The sequence below is a fragment of the Aulostomus chinensis genome, chromosome 12 (genome assembly GCF_037954235.1).
Source record: "Aulostomus chinensis isolate RoL2024-O1b breed Wild chromosome 12, RoL_Achi_v1.0, whole genome shotgun sequence".
Lineage (NCBI taxonomy): Eukaryota > Metazoa > Chordata > Actinopteri > Syngnathiformes > Aulostomidae > Aulostomus > Aulostomus chinensis.
Genome location: NC_141331.1, coordinates 11,470,799 through 11,497,424, shown reverse-complemented (window position 1 = coordinate 11,497,424; position 26,626 = coordinate 11,470,799). Strand labels below are relative to the sequence as shown.

At 43.3% G+C, this 26,626-nt stretch overlaps 3 protein-coding genes across 3 annotated transcripts; 1 reads left to right on the top strand and 2 right to left on the bottom strand.

Annotated features, from left to right (window-relative positions):
* The first annotated feature begins 44 nt into the window (after positions 1-44).
* rftn2 (raftlin family member 2) lies at positions 45-17,978 on the top strand. The gene is made up of 9 exons (XM_086220128.1): positions 45-510; positions 9,951-10,131; positions 11,536-11,644; positions 12,607-12,781; positions 12,894-13,112; positions 13,700-13,806; positions 15,056-15,159; positions 15,255-15,336; positions 15,594-17,978. The coding sequence occupies exons 1-9, from the start codon at positions 372-374 to the stop codon at positions 15,795-15,797; spliced, it is 1,320 nt and encodes a 439-aa protein (XP_086076254.1). The 5' UTR covers positions 45-371; the 3' UTR covers positions 15,798-17,978.
* A 93-nt stretch (positions 17,979-18,071) lies between these two features.
* On the bottom strand, positions 18,072-22,232 carry mob4 (MOB family member 4, phocein). Its single transcript, XM_086220129.1, has 8 exons — positions 22,099-22,232; positions 21,385-21,447; positions 20,642-20,742; positions 20,469-20,511; positions 19,781-19,867; positions 19,576-19,655; positions 19,361-19,472; positions 18,072-19,179 (listed from the first exon to the last, which is right to left on the bottom strand). Exons 1-8 carry the CDS (start codon positions 22,156-22,158, stop codon positions 19,045-19,047), a joined length of 681 nt encoding a protein of 226 aa, XP_086076255.1. The 5' UTR covers positions 22,159-22,232; the 3' UTR covers positions 18,072-19,044.
* Positions 22,233-23,237: 1,005 nt separating this feature from the next.
* On the bottom strand, positions 23,238-26,420 carry hspe1 (heat shock 10 protein 1). The gene is made up of 4 exons (XM_086220127.1): positions 26,263-26,420; positions 23,729-23,884; positions 23,538-23,627; positions 23,238-23,455 (listed from the first exon to the last, which is right to left on the bottom strand). The coding sequence occupies exons 1-4, from the start codon at positions 26,263-26,265 to the stop codon at positions 23,405-23,407; spliced, it is 300 nt and encodes a 99-aa protein (XP_086076253.1). The 5' UTR covers positions 26,266-26,420; the 3' UTR covers positions 23,238-23,404.
* Between the last annotated feature and the right edge of the window lie 206 nt (positions 26,421-26,626).

Here is a 26,626-nt window from a genome sequence, read left to right as displayed (position 1 = left end):
TATTTTGAAAAGCTTGCAGGAAGTACATGGATCCGTGCGCGTTTAATAGTGTGGGAAAGTTTTCCTCCAGGGAACGCGCTCCTCCTCTCCACACTTCAGACCTGCAGCCCTCAGCGGGATACTTTCTCAGTAACAACCGCTTGATGTTTTAATCCTCTTCTGCACCTTTCTTCTGTAAAACCGTTCCGTTCCCGCTTGTTCCAAGTTTACAGGTCAACACCCGAGATCTCTCCGGTGGATTAACGGCGAGAGCGGAGGAGGGATGGAGCTGTCCCGTTAAACTTAAGAGCGCAAAAGAGCCTGAGTGTGTCGGCGGCTCCTCCGGTTCTTGTCACCGCGCTTAGCGAGCGGTTGTCCCCGCCTCTGAGGCCATGGGCTGCGGCTTGCGGAAACTGGAGGACCCGGAGGACAGCAGCCCCGGGAAGATCTACTCCACGTTGAAGAGGCCACAAGTGGAGACCAAAACCGAGACCGTGTACGAGTACGTGCTGCTGGACTTCAGCTTGGAAGGTAGGACGTGGAGCCTCCTGGCTGCAGCACTCGGAGCTCATTAACTCACTTGATGCTTTCATGACTTGAAGTGACTCGCAGGCCAGGTACATGTGTTTCTTTGTTGCTCAGTGGACTCAGAGATGCTTCCCATGGTGGATATATTTGCCGATAGTTTTACGACTGATTTGGCCGATGGCGGTATTTACAAATGCCAATAATATCTGTGTCAAAATACTAATTACAGATTCACATTTAATAGTACTGAGAACACGTGTTGACACTGAATTTGAAGAGGAAGAGACTTGAGCAACACTGAGCTGCTGTCAGACCGGTACCGGGATTTTTCAAAAGTCCCCCCCCCCCCCCAAAAAAACCCCCCAAAAAAACCCAAAAAAAGAACAATAACAACCACTAACATCTTCCAGTATCGTTATGTTCTGATATTATGGTGCATCCCTGTTAATAGTGAATTAGCGTGAAGGTTAATTGAGTATATTTTAGACTCCTGGCTCGATTAAAATGATCCTTTGGGAATGTGAGCATTTTCTGAGGGGGGGGGGGGAACTAACAAAAAACCCACAACAAAGACAACCATTTCAGTGTCAGCATCGGCCATCAGACAAATTATTATTTTTAACATTGGTATTGATATTGGCCCAGATTTGCGCAGACCCTGAATCCCTACTGTTTCTTGCACCAGTAATTAAAATAAACTAAGAATAATTGAAATCCCATTTCAGTCTGTTAATGAATTGTCAATAATTGTTGCTTTTCATTAAAATATCTTTAGGATTATCCTCAAACTAGCAAACATCCATGTTATGGTATTTGTAATTCAACACGTTTTCCATTGATGCTTAGAAAGTGGAAGAAATCTGGCAGTGTCCCTTGCGTGTGTCTTCAGATCTCTCTTGACTTGTGCTCATCTTGTGTGTGTGTGTGTGTGTGTGTGTGTGTGTGTGAGAGACCTTACAGCATCTTTTCCTAGCAACAGAGCTTTTCTCTCAGCCTATGGAGAAATAGGTCACTGAAGGTTTGTCCTGCCTCTGCAAGCACCCCTTCTTCCCTCAACACAGGCATCGTCACCCTCTCATCCACACACGCGCCCACACACACACACACACACACACACACTTCTCACTGTGTTGCAGGCATGCATCAGAACGCTGCAGTGATATGGGATCTAATTTGTTCCTGTGCAACGACGGTGGAAGGCCGACGGTTGTCGGGTTTCGAGGGTAATCCTCTCATCTGGTGCTGCGACTGGCTGTTTGGGCTGTGACCTATTTGGAAGGAAATGGTGATTAAGTTCTGAATGGGAGCTGAGCTTGTGAACAGCAGGTGGACATGATAATTACTCATAGAGGAAAGTTTCTGCTCTCCAAATTAGGGGGCTTAGGGAGGTAAAAATGCACATTATGGCTTCTAATGACTTTAGGAGCAATCCTGTTCTGACCCCTGGCCTGTTGAAGCCAAATACTGGGAAGTGGTTCAGACTAATGACTGTCAAACATCCTGAGAAACTTTGTGTGATATATAAAAAAGTTAAATAATTTGCTGTTGTTAGCCATCGGTATCCATTAGATTCCAGCTAAATGTACGTGGCTGGCTCTTTCTGCAGTGTGGATGGAGTCACAAATAAGTGTTGCAGTGCCATGGTGTGAACTGGGGATGGAAAGGTTACCAGTTTTAATGATAATCATGGAAAAATTCCTAGTTAGTTAGTTATAGGTTCAAATTTGAATCATCGTGAGTAACCATGTGTGAGTACCATTCTTTGAAATCACAGTGAGATACTGCCAGACTGCCCAGCATCAACCAAAGCTGGCGGCGACTGTCTCCCAGTCTGCCAGGAGACACGAGCACTGCCTGTACATGTCTGGAGACATGGATACACTCAGAATACAGCTTACAACAGGGTTTTAGAGACATTTTATGAAGGGAAGGAAAGGGAAATCCACCGCAGTAAATACCTTTTTACCAACTTTTGACATCTTTGGAACTGGAACTCATGTGGTGTGAATAATAGCTGGCACAGCTTAAGACAAACCACTCTGATTCCAGTCTCAAGTAGTCATGTGTGGATGCTCGCTGAGTGAGTCATTTCTGTTTTTATTTTTATAAAGCTGTAAATGATTCAGATCTGTGCCACTCAATCACGTCAATTAATCATTTTCACTAAGGAGCACCAGACCCTCACTGGACAGCTTACTGCAAGCCAGTTTAGCAACACTGAATTCTAGCGGTAAGGCGGGGGAGCAAACTGTCTGAATAGTCATCAAATACACTTCATTCCAAAATGTTAATCACCTGCATTAAAAGAACTAAGGGTGTGTTTAACGTTTGCTGTGAAAAAAAATGTTGAAAATGGGGGAAGTGGTTATTTTGAGCAGTGACAGAACGCCTCCTATTGCTAGCGTTTATTGCAGCTAAGCTAACTAGCACCAGTGTGTGTGCTTTATAATGCACAAAGAGGAGAACAGTGTATTTATCCGTTTGTCTGGCTCCAAGAATGATGGACAATAGGTGTATTTTCAAAAAGATGGGCTTGCCATTTAAGTTCTCACCAGCTAAATGAAATATGGATTGAATTCACACAAACAGCCAATCTGTGTAGCTAAATGTGTTTCCTTGGCTCTGAATCAGGTTTAACACAGACTGCATTTCAAACGTGTCTGGGTTGGGCTTCTCTCCAGTTTAAAACCACGACGGCGATAAATATATTTGATGTGTGCTCAGATTCTCTCCAGGTATACTCACCTTCCAGATGAAGCATTAAAAGTGGAAACCTCATCGTGACTGAACAGGAAAACTAGAAGCTGAAGATAGCACCAACCACTAGCAGCGCTCCTTTTAGGACGTGTTCAAACATCTACGTCAAGTGTGAAAAGATATTTTGGGGCATGACTGGACCAGTATGTCTTGACTAGTGCAGCAAGGTTGATACCTATTGATGTGGATGAGCGAGGAGTCAGTAGGCATCAGCTGTGAAGCGTTATCGATCTTAAATAGTTGCGGTCACATGTGACGCGCATTCCACTTGTGAGGAGTCACGTGTTCCTCTGTTCAGGCGAGTTCCTCCACCTGCATGCCTGTAAGGGATCAGATCAGAGCGAGTATCAGCTAATCGGTCCTGCTGATATGCTGGCTTGACTGTTATCTGCTCACTTGTATGAAATGGGGCCAAGCTTACTGGGAGCAGAACTTGTATTGGGCACAGCACTGGGAGATGTGTGTGTGGGGAGGTAATGGGTGGGTGGGTGGGTATTGCACATTCAAGTAGAAGGTAGATGTGACAGGCACGCTGCGTGTGTGTCCTAGAAACGCTCCATTGTTTCAAGGAAATGCCAGGCCAGATCAGGGTTGGCGATGATCCCCAGAGCAGCATCAGTAAGTGGGCTTTGCTATGGTGTTAAGGCTGTTTTAGACCGTGATAATCTGTGTTACCATGCAGTGGTGACATCATCCACACGACATTCACCCATAAACCTGAGAGGTCTAATGTGTCCTAACATGACAATATATCACAACGCCTTCGCTACTCATTCACACCCAACATCGATAAAAACAATAGAGGGGCAAATAGTGGAGTGATATTCCAGCCCAGGGTCCTATTCTGCCTCTCCCTCCCCCTTCGTGTCACCTCTTCACTGTAAACTATTGAATAAAAAGACCCAAAAGAATTATCTTTAAGAAAAAAAATCTGAATTTTCCAGAGTCGTGTAAAGGGATGGTTCAACAACCAGTCCAAGAGAACATGTGCTGGGCCCAGACTGTACCATTTGAGCCCGTTTCAGGTGTACGAAAGGGCACGAGGACCAATTGGCTGCTCCCTACTGGCTGTCCCTCAGTCCGAATGAATTTCAGACAAATCATACATTTTACAATCATACGATCGAGCCGCGGTCACACTCGAGCACAGTGGAAATAGAACCACGAGCCGTCTCCATGACTACAGAGCATTTTCTCATTGCAGTTAGTTGGCGTCATTGGAGGTAGGCCGGTCCAGCCGTGGCAAACAACACTCACAATTACCGTCTTTACTGAACAATAAATTGATTTGAACTCATTGATACGAATTATGACGTACCGGTCTGGTCCCGCCTCGAAATCTCTCACCTCTCTTAACATGCTTGAGCAGACGAGGTGAGTGCACCTTGAGAGAATTTTCTAGAACATCAGGTATGATCTCCATCATGGCAGCTGTGAGTTCAAACTGGAATGAAGCCCTGTAGGAGAGCTTTTAAGGAGTGTGAACACTGTCTTAAACTTGAATAACAGCCCAAGGAAACACATTTAGCCACGCAGATTTTTGTGAATTTGATCCGCACTAAAAAGATCTGTCTTTCTTGAAGCTAAAATTGAAATTTTAAAAAGTAGATCTTCCTGAGGTAAACAGATTGAAGCCTTGTAAACTAAAGGCAGAAATGCCTGGGAGAGCCAGACGACACATGACTACTGGAGACTGGAATGAATGTGGTTAGTCTTTAGCCGTACCAGCCATTATTCACACTTAGAGAGAGCTGTAGAGGCCCACATTCAAAGTAGGTGAGGAGGCGACAGAGAGCTGGCACATTACACCGGCGTTTTCATTAACTGGGTGGATTTTATTGACACATAACTGAGCAGCTTTCGGGCCGAACTGACAGTAGTTTGTTGATGCTTCTGCAGTTGTTCTTTTGTTGTGGGGATTTCTTGTATCCGTCAAGTATTTCTGACTCAGAAATACGACTGAGGTCGGTGGTTGGCGGCTTGTGTACTACGTGTTCTGTTTGGACCTTTTAGATCTACAAGTGAAACTCCTCTGAAGAAAATCCCATCGTGACAGACACAGTTAGGCACTCGACGCGGTGCTTTTAAAGCTACTAGCTGAATTTCGTTGGCCCAAATTATCTTAAAATTGGTAACAAAATTTTGTTGCAGGGATTGGTCTCACTTATTTGTGCTTAAAAACTGAAATATTCAAATGGGAAAATTTCTACAGCCCTTTTTTAAAGGGAGGATCATAGAGCATAAAACACAGAATTCCATGCTTGATTCATATGTAGAGCAGGTCTAAAAAAAAAGAGGGGGAAAATTGTATTTTTGTCTTATTTTCCATTTGTTGAAATCCATACATCTGTCTCAATCATCTCTGTCAATGCCAAATCATATACTAATCCCTGTATTAGTATTAATTCATAAGATACAATGCTTTTTTAGGGAAAGAAATTTGTTCCCCCCCCCCACAAAAGTTAGTTGCACACAATCCAATTATCATTTTGTGCATTAAATAAGTATGAATGGCTGGGGGGGATTTACAATACAGTAGACTGTATATCCATAATCTAGTCGTTTTGACGGAGAAATATGGCAGGTCAGGACCAGATTGCTAGACTGATGGATGCAAAGGGTTTTGAAAGTAAAGAGATAGCTTAGCCTGAACTGCCCTGTATTCAACAACGTCTGGATGAACTGATGAAGGGATGAATAGAATATTAGGGGAAGAGATTGTGGGACGAATAGCATCCTCATCAAAGTCCACCAAGAGACTTACGACTGATGTTTTCTGTCCCTCTTGTAAACAGATATCTATCTGCCTGCCAGTTCTCTTTATCATTTTTAGTGCATATTCCTGTAATCTCTGAATAATCTCTGAACCTAATGGGCTGTGCTGGATTATGTCAGATTAAAGGCAGTATTCTGATTATTAAATTTGGAGGAGATCTGAAGGGCGGTGCAGGGGACAGCAGACCTGGCTGCCCGCCTCAGTAATCAATCTCCCTTGAGCTGGTCCCTGTCCCTGACTCCAGAGTCTTGATTGACATACAGGGAGGAATATTGTGATGTCATGTAATGATCTGAAGCGGCCCCATTAGTGCCATCACTAATCAGATTAGGATTAGCGCTACCTCTGGATTCTCTTTGACCTTTTGTTTCTTTCCAGGTTTTTCTGTGAGTTTATTTTGTACCACTTTAAAGTTAATTCCAAGTTGAGTGATTGGACAACATTAGGGAAGACAGGCTGAAATAACATGCCGTACTAGGTTGCTCTGGATGAATCAAATCCTGGCATTTCCTCATGTGTCACTTTGACATTTTTGTATTGAAATGTGTCAGTTTAAATGCTTTTCCACTGAATTTGGTGCATACACGTATGCCTTCTGTCTCGCTATCATATATTATTGTTTTGCTGGAATAGTGCTTTTTTTCCAAGTTGGATTTTTTTTTTTTATAGGTGTGATTATTATCATTAACTGGGAATATGGTTACTCAGTTGTAAAGACATTCTTCATAACTCACAGTTACAACTTATTTTTCTCTTATTTAAACAATATTTGATCAATGTGAGGGGCAAAAAACACATTGAACATCAGCAGGTTAGGATCGATGTTGTGAGCCCGTTAGCTTGTTGCTGTTAGCATGTTAGCGTTTATCTCACGTCGGCGCTATGTGTCTTAAGTGTAGCCAAGCAGAGCTAATAACTGGTCTGCCTTTGTCACTTTTAGTGCTGCTCTTGTTTCCTTTACTCCTTGTTGCCGGGCAGCTTTCTCCTTTTCACACCTTCTCAAGCTCTCCCATTCACATACTGGCTCATAAAATCCATCTCGTAACCCCCCCCCCCCATCTTGCTCTAAACCCACCTCCTCCCTCTCTTACATCCCATTTTCTCAGCCCCCTCTCAGAGCCCTCACTTGTTGCTTCCCTAACCACCCCCCACCCTCTTGTTCCCACCTCTACTTCTTCCTCCCCCTTTTATACCCTCTTTGCCCCTCTTCCTCTCTTCCTCCTCCTCCCCATTTTCTCTCCCACACAGCCGTTAACAGAGGCCTCAGTGTGCTGGTTGACAGGACGAGTGGCAGCGGGGTGGGAGGGGAGTGCTGAAAATGGCAGAAGCCTGCAACAAAGGCATCAGTTAGAGGTGTGTGTGTGTGTGTGTGTGTGTGTGTGTGTGTGTGTGTGTGTGTGTGTGTGTGTGTATGATGTTGCATGGCCCTCTTGGGACGCATAAACTGCAGGGTTGTTTGTGTAGTGTGACCCTCTGGACGCTGCCACTGATCCATGTTTAACTGGACTGGCCCCGTTTTTTAATGGAAAGGGGGGTATAGACACTTCAGCACCAGTGGTGTGTGTTTTTGTAAGTCCACCAGCTGCAACATGAGTTGTTGTGTTAAATTTAAATTCACCTCAAATGTTTTGAGCGGTGTCCAGATCCACAGGAATGCTAGTCAACAGGAGTTTTGTTTGCACGGCCCCCGGCTTTACTGGTTTTGTTGGGGTTCTGGTGGTCACGAGTCTTATAATGGCGACTGTGGTGATCACAGCTGTGCACTGGTCTGCTTGATCGCTGGGGCGCTTGTTCACAACTGTTTGGGGGTGGGGGTGGGGGTGGGGGCGGTAAGAGAGTAATAGACACACATACTAACACACAAACATTCATTCTCTGTCTCCAGTTTTCCTTCTGTTTTCTGTTGCTACATCCTAAATGCACAATCTAATATGTGTCGTGTGTGTGTGTGTGTGTGTGTGTGTGCGCGCGTGCTTGTGCGTGCTTGTGCGCAAAGGGCACATAGCCAGGCTCCTCTATGAACAGCTACTTTGTGGACAGGAAGCACGGTGGCGGTCACAGGGATTTGCAGTCAGGGTTATTAGAGAAAAAAGAAACGACTCCCTCAGTGGTGTTAAGCAGCCCGTTGATATGGGAGGAAGTGCACAACATGTAAACAGAAACAGGAGATGCATGTGAAAAAAAAAAATTTCCCATCAGTTCAGATGAAAATCTGAGTGCTTGAAGTAATAGAAAACATTATGGATCAATTCAATTTGAAGTTGTGTTTTTGAGCAAAAAATACCATGATTTGAGGGCTCCATCTTCTTACATATGAAGATGTTTTTGCTGGCTTTATCCAGCTACTGGCACATGAATCAGCACAACATCCTGTTTTGACTGCCTTTTTTCTAACAGTGAAGAAGAACTGATTTCCTGTTACAATAGTTAGAGCTTAATGAGTTAACTGGGAAGGCGCAGGGTGAGTCCTCAGTTCCTGACACACTTTCAGAGGTCTTATTCAGGGATTTTTTTTTTAGGCATTTGGTTTAAGGCAGGTTTCAGACCAAACGTAGGCAGTAGTTGTGTAGAAGTGTGTATCATTCTGTTGAGAACTTTATTTCCCCAATCCAAAAGGTGGCAGTTGTATGCACCTAAAAGCAGTTGGCCAACTGCTGTTAAACAAAGTTCTTATCCTCAAATGGGGGCCCTTTCCTCCATTTCCTGTCCTTGAATTCAAAACAAATGAACACAAACCGATGGATGGGGATTGGTGTCACTGTGATGCAGCGTAAATATGTTTGCGTGTGAGATGGCGGCGATCAGTGTCTTCTGCGATCTCTGGTGTAAGGGAAACTGCAGCATACTACATGCTGCACCAATAAAATGATCATTCCTGTGGGCGTCTTCTGGCTCGATCTCAAACTCACGTGATTGGCCACCACAGTGTTTCTCTAAACGATGATGCTGGTTAAACTTTTCTATGGCGTCACCTGCAGCTAAAACGCACTTCAAGAGAATAAGAAAACCTTCATCTGTGCTGCAGTGTTGGATTTGGTGTGAATGAAGCCTGAAAGTTTGGTTGGTTAGGCACTTGACTCCTCACAACCTTAGCCGCTCCAACATGTATGTATGTGGGTGTGTGTCTCGAAGCAGTATTGGTCCAACCACATCACACACCACAGCTGGAGCAGCAGCACTAAAAATACACTTATACAACTTTACATAAGAGCTCGGTGATGTGGTGTTTCCCTCAGCATGCCTGTTTTTACAACCATCTCAACACACACGCACATACACACACACACACACACACACACCTTACATCAGCCGTGGAAACACAGTTGCACACAGGAAACTCTCGACCACGCACACACCGGGCAGCAGACATTTCCAGCTCCCAGATGAGGAGTCTGGTAGAGTTAAAGTGGCTTCGACGTTTGTCTTATTGCTGCCGACACGGTCTATGATCTATATCGACAACGCAGCACATGTGGAGGTTGTAAAAAACGGTTCCTTATGTGACACTTGAGTAAAAATAGCAGCCCCGCTGATGCTGAGATGACATTTTCCCAGATGAAATACATGACTGTATGTCCAATACATAAACAGTATGTTCCATCCCCATCGACATTCCTTTCTGGCAGCTCTGTCTATTTGTGTGTGTGTGTGTGTGTGTGTATGTGTGTTCCTTTCTCTGTTAGCAGAAGAAGGGGGATGTTAAAATCATTATGCAGGAGAGAAAAGAAGCTTTCACTGGCTGTGCTCATGATTGTACATCAATAAGCAACTTTTATTTGGACTGAAATAGTTTTCTCACCATTTTGGCCCTCCGGTCTTGATCCCACAAATAAAGAATGAACTTGTAGCGATTTGTTCTGAGTGGGATTCAGCAACTTTCCTACCCATGATCACCTCTCCGTCCTCACAGGTAGCCGTCCTACAGTGCAGTATGTGGCCTCGCTGTCCGAGCTGCCCCAGGCCCTGCAGCCCTACTACACCCAAGGCTACGTCCTGGCTGCCCTGCACCCCATCATCCTTTCTGTTGGAAGAACCCGCTCACTGCCCTTCAGTCTGCTCTACCGTGCCATCCTGACTCGTCCCAGACCAAGGTAAATAGATCCTAATCTTTTAAAATCAAAAATAGAGGATTTTTGGTTCAGTTCCTATATTTGGTATGTTTCATTTCATACCTTAAAAAACAACTGCAAACAAAGCCTTCTTTCCTTGATGTACAGTCAGCAACACAACCTTCTTCCCCCCCAACAGACCACTTCTGATGTGCTCACACTATGCCTGGTCCCCTGTCCAGCAGCCTGATCTTCTCCACAATAGCACAAATCTGCTAACATAGCAGGTGAAACTATGAAGTTCTCGGACAAACAAACAAATGAGCATTACACTATGCTACATGCTAACAGCTAACTGTAACAACATGACCTAATTGGTGATCCATATCATGGAAGTGTTTTTAGTTCAGATTTAAATGTTTAAGGCAGGATCCCACATCTCTGGGGTGGATTCTCTCATCAATATACTGGTCCTGCACACGCTCGGCGTACAATGTGCCATACAGACTGACCCAAGACGGGTCAACGCGCTTCTCTTAGCATCTCACTCCTCTGATTGGTCAAGCGGCCAGTTGTGCTTTTCAGCTTTGAAATAGAAACCCAATAACCTAGCTTGTAAACCTGAGAAGGGTGTGTGTGTGTGTGTGTGTGTGTGTGGTGGGGGGGGGGGTATCTTGACCTCTTATTTTCTCAACTTTAATTTGACACCTCAAAGCTAAAAAAAAAAAAGCACTTTCAAAATATGGGACTTTTAACCCACAAGCGGTCTTTGATTCCATGGGCTTGGGGGGAGGGGGTGCTCCCTCCCACTGTGACCACTCATTCACCACCACTGTCTAGTAAATAAATGAATGATAGATGAAGACAGCTGCATATTTAATGCAAGGCTGTGGCACGAGATGGGGGGGCCAGAAGAGGAGGGGAGGGGTTGTGTTTTGGTTTGACTCCTTTCTCATGTCTGTAACATTACAAGTTTTCTATTGGCTGGAAATCCACTCGACAGCAGCGACTCCACACCAACCAGTCGAAGCGAAGTATCTGTGAGGTTTGCATTATTGTTGTATAATAATTACAAGTGTTGAGTTATTTCGTAGTAAGTAATTCTACTTGTGTACTCCATATGAGTGTGGGTATTTTTTTCCCCAAAAATGTACACTCTTTCTACTCTCATACTTTCATGAATCATCCATTGAAACTGTAATTGTTGTTTACCCTTTGCGTAATTGTTTGTGGATGTTCACCAATGAATGATTTATGTGTTTATGTCTGAAGTTCTGTGACAATTACATGTGAACTCTGAACCCTCCAGCTGGACAGGTTCATGTGTGTGTGAGTGTGTGTGAGTGTGTGTGTGTGTGGTTGCGTGCAAGTGTCCAATCTTACTGAACCAAGGATCTAAAGTTTACTAGGTGTTCCATCTGTGTGTGTGTGTGTGTGTGTTTTCAGTAAGCAGACATCGTCCATGTGTCACAGTGTGCCAATGCTAAGGGTGGAGGAGTGGCCGTTACCAGGAGACTCGCTGACTGGTGACACAGTTCGAGCCCTCATCGACAGGGTTAGTTACACGTGGTAGCCGTGCAAATAAATTTCTCTGGTGCAGAATGTTGGCAAAGTATGCTGTGGATTAATTTAGAGCTTATAGAGCCTATAGAGCTCGGACGAGGTGTCCAGATGCAGGAAACTGATGGGAACAACATTTATTTTATAAGGCTGTCTGGAAAGTGTAAAGAACAAACTAGAAAACTTTAATTCAGTAATAAAAGCTTCATCCTCACCAACAGCATTTCCCAGAAATGTTCCAGCGTTTAGCCTGGAAGGGGTCAAATGTAATTGAGAGCCAGAATTGATTTTCTGGGAAACTGGCTTCCCACTTCAAGACCTTGTAAGATTCCAGGAAATGTGCTGGGAAGGGTGTGAAGGAAAGCAGTGAGACCCTATCGCTGCCCTCCACAGGACATTCTGCTTCATGAAAATCACTGGCGGTGGCTGGAAGGTATTTCCAGTAATTTACTGAAAACTACGTGTAAAAGAGACTATGTGCAGTATATAGCCTCTGTCCCACTGGCCAAACAATCTTACTAACTATTATCAGCAGTCATTCCTGCGTTGTTGACCCTGCTGTAGATCGAGTCTGGCTGTGATTGGCATTGATGGGAAGACAAAACCAAGGTAAACGGTCATTTGCAGCCAGCTTCCATCACTTCAGATCCCAGACACACATACAACAAGCGGTCGGATCAAGTGATGTTAAAAAGAAAGTCAACTCTTCCTCCACTGAGAACTAGAGAAAAATGTGTGTATTATTAGGAGAGTACTCAGTGTCTCTTAAGTTTAAGTAGTAGGCTTTGGGACAGAGCAGGACTGATTCAAGCAGCTTTGTAGAAAGTGGTTGATGGTAATTTGTTTACCCGTCTCAGTCAGAATGTGCAGTGAACTTATCAGGGACCCGTCAAACAACTAACGGGGGCCCTGTAGAGAGATAGTGGTTAACTCTGGTGGCTGTTTGGTTTCTGGAAGGTGAACAGCAGCGCCCGCGGGGGTGTTCGTTTCGTCGGCTCCGTCCTCCAGCAGGTGAGCGGAATCACCAACGGCAGGTTGCACAGTCCGAAAAGAGGATGTCGTTCCCCTCCCCGCACCCCTCCCGGTACCCCGCCAGGAGACAGAGAGCAGGAGGAGCACACCTACAGCCCCGGTGGGACATTCTCTCTTCTTTTCATGCTCCCAATTCAAAGTGAGAGGGATTTATATACAGTATGTACAGCGGGGGTTGGGATGTTCATCCTGTCACTCTTCACTCCTTCCAGACCTGAGGTTGCTGGTCTTCTTCCACGCCTGGGCCCCGGGCTGTGCTCCTCTAGACTCGCTGGCCTGTCAGTACCACCAGGGGGCACTCTCCATGCGTGTTTCCAGGAAGGGCCAGGTAGTCAGCGCCCTGGAGGCCGACTGGCTGGAGCTGACGGCCGCCTATTACCGCAAAGGCTGGTCGCTGGTGGACTCCTTCGTGTACTGGGACACACCGAAAGGTTAGAAAACCTAGTTTGGACTTTAAATTGGCTCAGAATTCCACCATTCTAAGTTTGCTAGATGAAGAACTCATTCTCAGACTCTCAATATTTCTCCTCCGCCTCGTTTTCTCAAACACATTTGACTTCATCCTTTATGGGCAAGTTTTATTCTCTGCCTTTCCTTTGAGGTATTCCTGTCTTTTCTCATAAAACCGTGATTCACACATTTCAAAAATAATCAGTCTCTTCCTGTTTTGGCTGTTGTCCCTCCCTTCTGTCGTCTACTGCCTCTATATTTGCAGCTGTCTTCCTGACCTTGGCGACCTCTCTTCCTGTCCCTCTCCAACATCATCTGTAGCCTTCTGAGGACTTGAATGAACACACACACACACACACACACACACACACACACACACACACACACTTAACAGCAGCAAGGACCCTCTGCTCTACATTCCCTGCTGGAGGCTAACCTATTTCTCATATCTAGGCCTGTTACCATCTCATTTGTTTGCCATCAGACATGAATTTCATGAATTCTTCTTCCCTTAAGTCGTCTTTACTACAATGATGACAACTAAATACCTTCTTCCTGTGTGTTTCAGGCGAGCCAGTGCCGCGGTCACTGGAGGGATTGTTTGTGTACGAAGAGAAGAGCACTTCTCCTCCTGCTAACGACACCATTGTCGTAGAGCAGTGGACTGTCATTGAGGTCAGCAAGAGAGCCAGTTCGGAGTGTGTGTATGTGTGTGTAACTTCATACTGAAGCAGGGTGATTGGAGCAAAAGGGAGAGGGGAGTAATTCGCTTGGATATTTCGGTTGTAGGCACCAAAAGTTGTTCTACGTGAATCTAGAAATATCACATTACGGTTGTGTGCCCCTGTATCTGAGATCCTCAGGTGAGGTGACACTCGTCTGGTCTCCATCTCATGTGAAAGTCACGTGAGTTCAGTGTTTCGCTACGTCAGAACCTTTTTGGCAAATGCGTTTCCATTTCACGCAGTCAAAAAAACAACTCAAGCGAACGTAAAAACGTATTTTGCAAGTAAGATTTGCAATACTTCAAAAAGTGCAAAAAAGCAGAGAGATGGAAGCCAGCTACTGACCTCTGACCACCAAAATCTGTCCAGTTCATCATGAAATCCTAGAGGACAAATTCCAAGTGATTCCCTCCCGAAACAAGAGTGAGACAGATGGATGGACAACCCCTGTGGACGTAGCGCCTCCAGCCCAGTGCTGTTTCTGACAACACAAATGTGTTTTTTATATTGGATAAGGAGCTTTAAGTGACTGCTCTTATACCTTTTCTACCGTAAAACAAGAATGAGTCCTTTTTCAATATTTTGAGTTCTTCGCAACTCCTTTTGTCTGATAACAATTGATACTTATTTCTTTACATTAAAGGTCAGTCCATTGAAATCACGAAAGATTCCTGCCTCGCCCTGACACTGCATCATTGTACAACCACATTCATGCAAATCATTGTTACTGTAAATAGAGTTTTCATATTTTGAAAAATTGCCGCAGAAAAGTTTGATGGAAACAGCAACATTTGGATTTTTTTCCTATACTAACGAGGTGATTTTGGGCTTTTGAAAAAAGTTCAAGCTCAGTGTGAGATGAAAAGATTTGTTGGAGTGAAAACTGGGAGCCAGCGTTTAACTGGAGATCATTGCTAATCAGCTGTTTCTGAGAGAGAGAGAGAGAGAGAGAGAGAGAAAGTTGTTTCAACTTCTGAGAGGCAAGTGGAAGAAAACGGTTCATGACAAAGAAGAAACATTTGATGTCTTCTTGTGGTTTGTAATTATGGGTGCAACGTCAGATATCAAGTTACTATCCCCTGCTTATAAATGACTGACTATAATCTACTGAAATGCCGCAGGAGGAAAAAAAAGCCGAACCTTTTTGCACTGTGTGTAGTTTCTAATGCCATTGATCACTCTTGTGTGCATAAATCCAGGGCTCAGATGTAAAGACGGACTACGGGCCCCTCCTCCACACTCTGGCTGAGTTTGGATGGCTGCTCACCTGTGTGTTGCCTACACCGATCATCCGACACGACAGGTGAAAACAACACTATGTCCAAACTAGACGTGGCTAATGCTCTTCACTGATTCACCGACAAACATTTTTGTGTGTGTGTGTGTGTGTGTGTGTAGTGAGGGGAACCTAGCCACCAAGCAGGTTGTGTTTCTTCAGAGGCCTGTCCGTCATCAGGCAGCAGTGCAAAACAGGAACCAGGTGAGGAGGAGACATCTGGGTGATGTAGTGGTGTGTTTCAGTCTGTGCTGCACCCTGGTGGTGACATTGTGCATTGTTCAAACACAAAAATCAAAATGCATTCGGGGAGCTCAGACTTCTGGAAAGTATTTTACAAATTCTTTCACGTTAAATTCAAAGCTGTTATGCCATTTAATATTTCTGGAGATTTTAGTGAGGATGCCAGAAGAAACTATGTTGGGTTGGAAAAACGCTGACTTGTCTCTCCCCGTCTACAGGCTCTGTCTGTGCACAGCGACGTGTCCAGTCGCTCTGTGACTCGATCTCTCAGTGGCCCCGTCCCTCCAGAGGAGCTCTCTCCTGCTGCCGGAGGTATCGGGGGCTTCCCGGTGTTTGGTGGGGGCTACCCCAGTGCCCTCTCCCACCTTGAGGAAGGAGGCTTTGAGCAGGAAGAGGGGAAGGCTGAGGTCACCTGTATGTGACCTGTGTTCAGGATTTCGGGATTTTGAATACTGGGTCAAGTGACCAGGGAAAAGATGGCGGTCTACCCTCCCCTGGTGGTTAGTTACTGCAGCACGACCAAGCTGTCAGCAGACTTTCATCCACCATCAAGTTCTCTCCATCTTTTGTGTTTAACAGACTTTGTAATGTAGAAGAACTCAGCACTTTGTCCCCGTTTTAATGAAGCCATAATGACAATGAGGTATAATGTACAAGTGGATCTGTGTTTTCACTTTTATATTGATGTGTTGGGGTCCAAGAGGGGCAGGCAGACATATTTAAATCCATCCTGTACAGGTGCTCAAGGGAAATTGGAACACATGCACAGACCTGCACAAAACAGTGGTGATATAAAGAGAACAAAGGAAAGGGGTCCAGTCTCTCCTTCAGGGGTCTTACAGTCACAGTATTTTTTTTTTTTTTTTTACACTAGGAAAGATCTGTACATTTGAATCCAGTGGTTGTCAACCTGGGGGATGACAAGTGATTTTAGTGAAAAACATTTTTAGACTGGGAATTGTTTTTTATATTCTATCACTTGAAACAATCATTTTTATCTACAGATTGTAGTGTGTGTGTGTGAGTGTGTGAGAGTGAGTGAGGATCAAACAATCCCTACACATGAAAAAATAAAAACTATGACAGTTTTCAAAAATTCTTTTTAAAGCAATACTTCACCCCAAAGTGTATTTTTAAGTTCAAATAGTTGCCTAGAATTTACAAAATCAGTCATCACCCCCTGCACCACATCTTCGACTCCAGGATGCAGAAAGAACCAGCCACTCGTATTTAGCTTGAAGCTAATGCCCAAAAATGTCAGTTTATAAACTCTTATGTTTTATAATCCTCATCTCCTTTTATCCAGCCGCATGCTCGGTAACCCTCAAACACCGATTTGAGCTCAAAACTAACCCCTTGAGCGGTTGGTTTAACTGAGTGCGCTAGCCGGTCATGCTCGGTGCTACCATCACAAGCATTTAACCAGAGTTTGTTTTTAGCTTCATCTGGAGGTCGTGGACTTGTTTGTATATGGTTAGACAGAGAGGGTACGAATTCTCGCGGTCAGTGAGCTTGAGCGTTAGTAAATGGACGGCGCTGGGCAGTTTTGAACCATTCGCTTCAAGCTAAATATGTGTTGCTGTTTCTTTCTGCATGGTGGAGTCAGAAAGTAGTAATGCAGCTTATTAAAAAAAACATCTTTGGGAGCTCACGATATATTTCTGAGTAGCTGAAGACCAAAATATTCTTTTCAAGTGGAGTATTGCTTTAGTGTAAGACCTGTATGACCTTAAGGCTATAATGTCATCATCTGACTTGCCAACAGGCCCAGTTACCTCAGCAATATAGTCTACAAACTTCGAGCTGTGCTGACTGTGACAGCGCACTTATTTGAATCTCTTAAGCCAAAATGAAATATATACTTCTGTCGTGGACAAAAAATGTGCATTGAGGGTCGCCACTCAAAAAAGCTTGAGAGCCACTGTTTTAATCGACCTCCACGTTACTTCTTGATTTTAATACTTATGAAGACTGACAGGATCCTGTGTACTTGGGTACTGGTAATAAGCAGGCTGGAGTCTGATGGCGTGTCAATGCCGCCGCCATCGGCCCCTCAGCAAAGTGCAGGGAGGAACGTTTAAGTGTTGTCAGCTGAGGAAGTTATTTGAGACATTTCACGGAACGATTTTATCAAAACATGGATGACACTCCCACCAAACCCCGCTGGTTTTGGTCAGATCAGTGCCATGTTGTAATCATTCTTGAGTGAGTGGCTCTTCATGTACAGGACTGTTTATATGGTACTGGTGGTCCAGCGGAGACCTGCTCTGTTAAGCACAGTTTTGAAAGTAATGCTTATTTTATTTGAGAACAAGAAACTACAGTATTTTATAATGCAAAGATGGGGACAGTTCTCTTGTTTTGAATTTTGTATTTGCAAATCTGATTCAGCCACTTCTGCATGTAAACACATTTGCTTTGGGGGAATCAAACGCACTGCACATTTCATTTTGGGGTATTCCAGTGATGTAGCCACCCGTTAATGATTTATTTAGCTCCATCAACAGGTTTTACTAAATATCAGTATTAACATTCCAGTGTTTTTGGAGAGTTGTACAATTTGCTTCCTTTTCCAATGATGTTTATGGAATTAAACACTTTATTTCCCATGTTGTGAGCCCCTTTTAATTGAATCTTCCCACATTACTCCAGCCCAAATTCACTCAGACAAAAGCACCAACACCCACACAACCGCCTGAATAATAGGTCTTTTTTTATTAACAGACATCATGAAAATGTCAACAGTAACAAAATTTTTAGTCCATTAAAAAAAAAAAGTGGGTTGGATTGAGAAGACTCCTCCCACAAAATAACTTAATGAGAGAGAGGGAGAGGTGAAAAGAAAGGAGGTTGTGCTCCGGTGAGTAAATGTAACCGATATTCCAAACAGCTGCTAATTAACCCAAGGTTTGTTCATTTTGAGGACAAAGTGGCATATCGGACACATTTTATATCAAAAGAGGGGCATGTCACAACGCAGGATCAGAGTTAGCCAACGAGCTTTCCTAAAAGAACATTTCAGACACCAGAGAGAAAGAATATCTAACTCTGAGCACACGCACAAAGCTAGGGGATTAGTTTGTCGGTTCACTACCACACAAGTCACACCTACGTTGTGTTTTAATAGCGTCATGAAGTCAGCAGGCTAATTTATTGATCCATTTCATGGGACACCCCCCAGACCGACAGGTAGGCAACACAAGCGAATAGAGAACGGAAGCAGACAAAGAAAGTAAAGCATCAGAACATGATCGTGAATAAAGAGGGGAGTGTGGGTTATTTACAGAGGGGGATGGCTGTCAGTGTGTGCCGTCGTCAACAATACAAGTCACTGTGATTACATAGGTTGGTTTTTTTTGTTTTTTTGTTTTTGCAAATCCAGCTGCTCAAGAGATAAAAGGTTCCCTAAAGGAATAGTGTGAGAGCGTGTGACAGACAGAATGGGAATAGACAGAAAATGTCATCTTGTCTGGTCAAACTACGCACCCTGTAATCTTTATTTCCTTGGAGACAGACACAGGTGACTGGGGAGGAGAGACATGGACACTGTACAGTAGTGTGTAGATGTTATGTATGTATGTCCTGTATGTGCAGGTGGGAGAGTGTGTCTCTGTAATGTGTGTTGTGTGTGTGTGTTCACATGTGTCTCCCTCATGGCGGTGTGGTATCTCAGGCCTCACTCTCCCCGGCCGACGAGGTGTTCTGCACTTCCTCCTCCAGGATGGGCACAATCAGGTTGTCCTTGGACATCAGATTGTACTTCATTACAAAGCGTGTGAAGCGGTGACACAGGAACGTTTCATTCTGTACAAACACACGTGTGAAACAATTTAAACTGACACCTCGTTTCTTCACCCTCATTTTGCTTTCAGCAGCTCACGCTTGTTGCGTAATTTAAAAGTCTAGGCTTCTTTACAACAAACAAATTTACACTCGATTAAGCCTGCATTTACTTGTAAAGCGGTTGAGGGCTTTTCATCCATACCTCATACTTATCAAATATCTGGCGATGATGGAAGTAGGCGTGAGAGAATATCCTATAGATGCGACGACAGACGGAGCCCAGTTTGGCCACTGACGACTCCTTGATGCTCACCCTGCAAGCAGAAAACACCCACTACTCATCACGTCTGCCGCGTACAAAGATCCCCACTACATCTTGAGCCACAGTTGCACTCATGGACATGCACAAGCACACACCTGCTGGGGAAGTATTTGTTGCTATTGAGAAGACAGGCAGCTCCGTCCAGCGTGTGCCTGGTATAATCGATGGCAGGGCACTGCACATGCAGCAGCAAAACCGAGAAAAAAACCCACATTAGTTTTAAAAGGTTTAATTATAGTGTAGCGGAGATTTAAATATGGTAGACAGGAGTGAGATGAGAGAGGATGATTCATGACTCACCTCTTTGGGTGTCTTGTGGGCAGCACATAAAAAGATCCACTGCTCTGTGGCTGTCATCTGGGTGCAGGTGTCTGGATGGCACTCGCTCTGGGAGAGGAGAGACAGCCGTCACTACTGGGGACCCCTGATACTTATCTGTCCTGCTAAGTTACCAGTAGATTGTGAAAAATAATACCCTTTGAACGTTAGGAAATGTAACTGTAGTCAGATGGCCCATGACCACTTTTCTGACCAGGAGCAGTGATTTCTAAGAAAGATGAGGTGGATTCACCTCCGGACAAATCAAGATCCTTATCCATTTGAAACAGAATACACAAAGAGGAACAGAGGAAGAGCGGTCGTCTAGCAACCGAAGGGTCGCTGGTTCGATCCTCACTTCCCCCCGCTGACCATGTCCAAGTATCCTTGAGCAAGATACTGAGCCCCTAATTTCTCCTGACGGCTCTGCAATGGGTGCGCCTCTCACCCAATGCCAGCTGGGAGAAGCTCCAGACCCCCCCAAGAAGTTGGTTAAATTGGATTTGAATTCTGTCATTACTCTCAGACTCCAACAGTATGTAAAGCAAAGCAACTAATAACCAGCAGGTGAAAAGACTCTTTAAGGAACAAAGAAAATCTGGTAATTCTGGTATCAAAGTACCAACACGTGGGAGAATGGGACATGTGTGGATGAGTAGAGCACATTTACCTGCAGTTTGACAGCTAGGCCGTTGAGCTCCAAGCAGAATTGCCTACAAGTGAGACCGGAGAGTCAGCAACAAAAACATAAGCTTAAGTCAGTGAATGATCTCAACAAATCCAACAAGGACTTGAACAATCGGGTAAAATTACATTGTAAGAAGCATTTATTAATTTTCATACCTGAGGTGCTCATATTTCCATACTCCTTCATCCTGACCCTCAGGTGGCTCCAGGATTTTGTCGATATTGGAGCAATCTGACCGAATATTCTGCTGTATGTACTGTAACAGAGCATACGTGACTCAATGCTAACTCTGACTCACAAACAAGATCCATCAGCCTCGTGAAACCATGTTAGCCCACTGAGCAGAGTGCAGCTACTCTTGTGTGGAGTTTCTACTGGAGCACTGAAATCAGGACTCCAGAGCAGCTCATGTTTCTTATCACAATACCATGTAGGTTCTCCTGAACGAGGGCGGCTTCTATTACAGACTGACATGCAATAGTGTGAGAGATGTAGTGTACAATCGTGTTGCATAGTTTAAATGTACTCAATGGTCCGTTGCAGTACGGTGGTACAATTTTCTAAATGTTAAAGGGTTGAATCTCCTAATACTTTTCATATTCAATCATGACATTGACAGTTCTTTCACAAAATATTAACATAAAAAAGATGTTGGATATCATGACTAAGTAGGTAAAGGCAGGGCAGTTAAAAAGAGTCAACCAGGTTCAGAAAATCCCATTGATTTGATGTAATGCAGCCTTCAAAGCAGAAAAGGTCAACACTTGTGCTAGGAAAGAGCTACATTCATACTTTATGACGATAACATATCTAATATCACCATATCGATGTTGTATCGACGTCTTGCCAAGCCACCCCCCCCCCCCCCACACACACACACACACACACACACACACACCTGTTGGACCGCCAGGGTGCTGTCCATCTCCTCAAATGATTCATCCGGCCAGTTGTAGAAATCCTACACATGGGAGTAGGACACATTTAGTCCACACTAGACGAACACTAACATAGCACAACAAATGCTTCACTGTACAGCTGTCATCTGACGCTTACTACCAAGACGAGGCAAAACCCGAAACGAAGTGTGACAAATAATCAAAACATTCCCGAACACCAACTATTAACGCAAACACTTGCTTACCTAAGTTGAATGTTATGATAGCTAGGATAACTTCAATCACAGCCGTTTACATTAAATTACCCACGACTACCAAACTAGCTAGCTAGCTAGCTATTAACGTCAGCTGGGCTTCGACTTCTTCCTGTCAGGCAAACAAATACAGGGCACTTCAATGTGCCGTTGTTATTGTTGTTTATAACTGTGTAACAACTCTACTGACCAGGCCGCCTACATAGTTCACAACTCCGGCTATACTGCCTGTCGCACCGAGATGTGAAGTTGACGTTACTCCCGAAACTAGACGGAGCAACAGCTAACGTCAGCTAGCTGGCTATATCCAGGTCGGGCCCCTGTCCTACATGTTGTCTGCGACCTTTTTTATCGGCATGAGATTGAGAAAAACAACGCGATTCGAACTAAACTGCGTCGCATAGTTGCCGGGGATCATTTCCAGTAATAATAATCTATGATAGACAGGTGAGAAGGTACCTTTGCCTTGGTTCCAGGCCGATTCCTCCTGAGAACTGCAGTACCCTCCGCCATGACCATCTCGACAGAATACCCGGATGTTCGTCAGCCGCTGGATTGTAGCGGCGGACTCGGATGTGACGAACCCACAACTCTCCTGATGCCACAGAAACGGGCCGAAATTACGAACAAAAATACGTATAAAACGTTCATTTTTAAAGTTACAGCTATCAAGGTTAAAAAGTATAAGATATTATCTTAAATTACTTTCTCTTTATATTTTCCTTCACACTGAATATTAATTTACTGAAATCACACTTCACTCAATTCAGTTGGTAAGATTAGTTTTTGACTTAATATCATCCAGGGGGAAATTTAACTTTGCCCCTGCAACTCACTTACATACCTTATGACAACAGGTAAAAAAGAAAAAACATAATAAATTGATACTTTATTTACTGTATATTGCTTGCAAAAACATCAAGAAGATACAATAGAGTACACAAAGTACGATACTAAGTATCAAGAATAAAAAGCACTTTTAAGCCAATGTGTTCAGTGCAAATTGTGAAATTTCTCTAGTGATCCACTACAAGGAGAAACTGTCAAATTAGGTTTTCCTTAAAACAAAGTATTATTAAAGTGAAAAATATATATCATTCTTCATACTGGTGGGGATACTGATTTTTTTTTGTGGAAACATTGTGTGTAATAAATAGAATAGATACAATTATTTCCAGACCTCCAATGTCCCAGCCAATTTATTAGTATACCATAGATATCAAGGCAGACTTCGTGCCTTAGATTGTCAAAATTTCATTGACTATGTCAATTTATTCTATAAGTAGCCTTTATTGCCACCAAGGGATCGAGCCCAGGGCGAAATGCCATCCAATAGGTTCCTATTGTGCACCTTTACTGCAAATAGACATCTTATTTCAAGTCCTAATTAAAGAAATTAACTGAGAACAAGAGGGTTAATCTTTGTCAAATCATTTAATCTTGTGAAATGGAGTACGTTGCTTTATCTTGTCTCAGGACAAACATACTACAGTGAAGGGAGATGTGGCTGAAATCATAATATTCTGTGAGTGCATCTTGATCTTAGGATACCTCTGACACAAAGTGAACAGCTGATTATTCTCAGAAAGTATCAGGAGTCAACCACCAATAGCTCACCTTTATTATTGTAACAAAATGTGATTAGAATTATGTACAGTTGCAATAACATAGAAAAAACAGACATGAATGAGGCAACTTAATTTCTTCTTTCGGGGGAATGGCAGGGGCTTTACATGATCTTGAACAGGACAAAACAAGACTGGACTCATTCCATGTATTTACCGAGGATGTCTCCGTCACGGAACAGGAAATAGTCCTAGAGGGCAGAAGAACAGATATTAAACCATGAGCAACATACTTGAGCAAACATACTTGATGGAGCCATTTAAGAAGTGCACCTTATCATCCAGAATGACTTTAGTTCCTCCGTATTCTGGTAGCAGCACCTTCTCTCCCACCTTCACGCTGACAGGCTGCAAGTCCCCTTTCTGAGAATAAAAATATCACATCAAGAGCAGCTCAAGTGCTCAAACCACAGTGACAAAACACTTCTTTGTTTTCAACAGCAGGCCTCGCGGTGGGTCACTACCTGGTTAACAGAGCCAGGTCCAACTGCCATGACTGTGGCCTGCAGCACCTTCCCCTGAGACTTCTCTGGCAGCATGATACCCCCCTTCGTTACCGTCTCCGCTGTCAAGCGCTCCACCAGCACCCGGTCGAACAACGGCAGGAACTTTCTGAAGGCCTGCAAGTGAGTATGAATTGGAAAATTAGCCAAAACAATCAGTAAAAGGTGTTACCCTTTAGCCACAACTGAATAAAGCGGTCGATTTAGCGGTAGTACCAAAATATACCCACTAGGGGGCAGTCTGGAGATCTTGTGTTACATGATCGGGACTCTAACCCCACTGACTTGTGCAACATGTGCACTTGCAAGTACACCAACTGATGCCTTCATAACTTGGTGCAGCTGATAGCGTTCTCTTTTCAATCTAATATTAAACTTAGAAAGCTTATTTGTCGTCAACATACAGAAATGACTTATCCACATGTGCTGGTTTGTAGAGGAATGGGAGAGGAGATTAAGCAAGGACCACAACCTGAAGAGGCTGCTCCCTGACTGTCAGCACTCAGACAACCTAATTAATAAAATTACTGTGATCAGAAACAGCTGCTCTTAATTCTGGTCAGCGTTCAGAAAATGGAGGAGGACAGCCGATTTAAAACAGCCGCTGATGGCAGCAGATGTACTGGTGACCTTGGGAGAAGGACGTGTGTGTGTGTGTGTGTGTGTGTGTGTGTGTGTGTGTGTGTGTGTGTGTGTGTGTGTGTGTGTGTGTTGGGGGCTCTCCAGTTTGTTGACTGGCCAGGAGTGAGAGTCCCTCTTTTTTTTTTAACTCCTGTTAAGTTATAGTTTCACTTATGAAGTTAGTCAGCAAAATTTCTCAAAAACTACAACAATTGAAATGTAGGAGGAAAATGCATTGTGGTCCAGGATGAACCTTCACCGTTTTAAGGCACATAGGAATAGGATTATTTATTTATTTTTATATATATATATATATATATATATATATATATATATATATATATATATATATATATATATATATATATATATATATATATATATATATATATATATATATATATATATATATATATATATATATATATATATATATATATATATATATATATATATATACCAGATCAGAAATTTTAATTCATCTCTAGTGAAATATCCCAGTAAAAAAAATATGCAGGAATATTTGTAATCATTTTGGAAATATTTCAATATTATAAATGTTTATGAACATTTTCTTGAGGATAATTAATAATAAAACTGTGCGTGTATTTGCTCTAAGATGAATAAGAGAGGAAACTAATGTGGAGCAGCCAGTTTGCCAATGTCCTCTGATAACAGTGGTAACACAAAAGGCCTGACCACAAGACAATAAATTCTGGGGATTTTTCAGCCTTGGTGGAGATTTGTGGTCTCTGACTGTTCTTGTTGTCCTTGTGACTGTTTGCCCAGAGGCAACAAAGTACAAGGACCCTTCAGCTCACAAATAAAATCCTCTGATAATTTGAAGGCAACTTGGAATTTTCTAGAATCAGTCATACCTGCAGAAAAAAAAGTTCAAACACCCTATGATGATAGCCTTGACTAGAGATAAACTATTCAGGTCTTTAAACATAACATTCAAGGACAGTTTCAGAGAAATGCAGTGTATTATTCAACATGTATTTCTTCCTAGTGAGGCAGAAATACATGTTGAATAATACACTACACTTCCTAACCATTTCACCCATGGTGGATTACTCTACGCATTTCGTAACATTTCTTAATTTTTTTTTCCTTATGCACTCTAATTTTTTAAACAAATTGTGTGAAAGGTCAATTTGAATCCAGACCAATAAGGTCTGCTACACCAAGTTTGTGTAATAAACCACCTTTGTTGGAGTCTGTAATGTTTTATTCGGGGTACTTCGGTACTTTCAAATTGTCCCCAAGGCAACGAGTCGACTTCAGAAAACTTTGCAAATCAAATGATACACACACATCTACTGGTTGTTACGTGAAGTACGATAAGAGCCTGTATTTTTACTGCTAAGTACATTTACTCACAGGTAAAAATGAGCATGATCAACCATGACTAAGGTCAAGAGGTCAGGCGACATGGAGACAGCTAGACGTGGAAATAATAAATACGTCATTAATCTTTTCATTATTAAGATCGTAAGTAAGGCAAGATATAAATGTGAGGGACAGTTTACAGACAAAGGTCCATGACCGAACTGACTTCATTCGTCCACATGCTACGACTGAGGTGATGAATGTCAGTATCAGTTAGCTTAGCTGTTAACTCTTTTATCTGCTCACCTGCTGTCTGCTAACCTAACCTGTTCGAAGTCGCTAAATAAATCCTGCGTCTCACCTTTCTTTTCGGCGACTTGACCTTGTGGCTGATTGTCACAGGAAGCTAACATTATATTAGCTGCTAATGATAACTTGGGCACAGATGCTAGCCGGCATGAAGCTTCGTATTTGAACGTTCCCCCGGCTATGCCGCATCTAGATTTTAGTCTAAACATCACAAATTCTGGAAGAATTCTCACCATTTTTATGTGTTAAGTCTGGGTGTCGGCGTGGAGCTGTAGTCCAGGTTCCTCGTGAGCGTGGATCTGACACACTGAAGGGGGTATCTCTCCACGTGAGGAAACGTCCAGAAGAGCCAAGCGCATGCGCAATGTGTGTCCTGAAGTTGCCGGGGTCACAGAAAATTCTAGTGCACCAAATACAAAGTGTTAAACCTTCATTTTTAATTTAATTAGGATTGTCATTAAGTTAATAACATGGATGTATGATTTAAAACCCACACTTTTAAGTTTTATCTCTATTCCTCATTGAGCAATATTGCACAATGTCAACTTTGACCTTTATTTTTTTCCTCCAATAGAGCACAAGAAATTTCTGGAACCC

Coding starts and splice junctions, on each gene's coding strand:
- rftn2 (XM_086220128.1), top strand. CDS start 372: ATGGGCTGCGGCTTGCGGAAACTGGAGGACCCGGAGGACAGCAGCCCC. Junction 10,132..11,535: donor CTGACTCGTCCCAGACCAAG/GTAAATAGATCC, acceptor GTGTGTTTTCAG/TAAGCAGACATCGTCCATGT. Junction 13,807..15,055: donor AGCAGTGGACTGTCATTGAG/GTCAGCAAGAGA, acceptor GCATAAATCCAG/GGCTCAGATGTAAAGACGGA.
- mob4 (XM_086220129.1), bottom strand. CDS start 22,158: ATGGTCATGGCGGAGGGTACTGCAGTTCTCAGGAGGAATCGGCCTGGA. Junction 20,512..20,641: donor TGGAAATATGAGCACCTCAG/GTATGAAAATTA, acceptor TCTCACTTGTAG/GCAATTCTGCTTGGAGCTCA. Junction 19,473..19,575: donor AACAAATACTTCCCCAGCAG/GTGTGTGCTTGT, acceptor TTCTGCTTGCAG/GGTGAGCATCAAGGAGTCGT.
- hspe1 (XM_086220127.1), bottom strand. Junction 23,628..23,728: donor GACCTGGCTCTGTTAACCAG/GTAGTGACCCAC, acceptor TTTTATTCTCAG/AAAGGGGACTTGCAGCCTGT. Junction 23,456..23,537: donor AAGTCATTCTGGATGATAAG/GTGCACTTCTTA, acceptor TCTGCCCTCTAG/GACTATTTCCTGTTCCGTGA.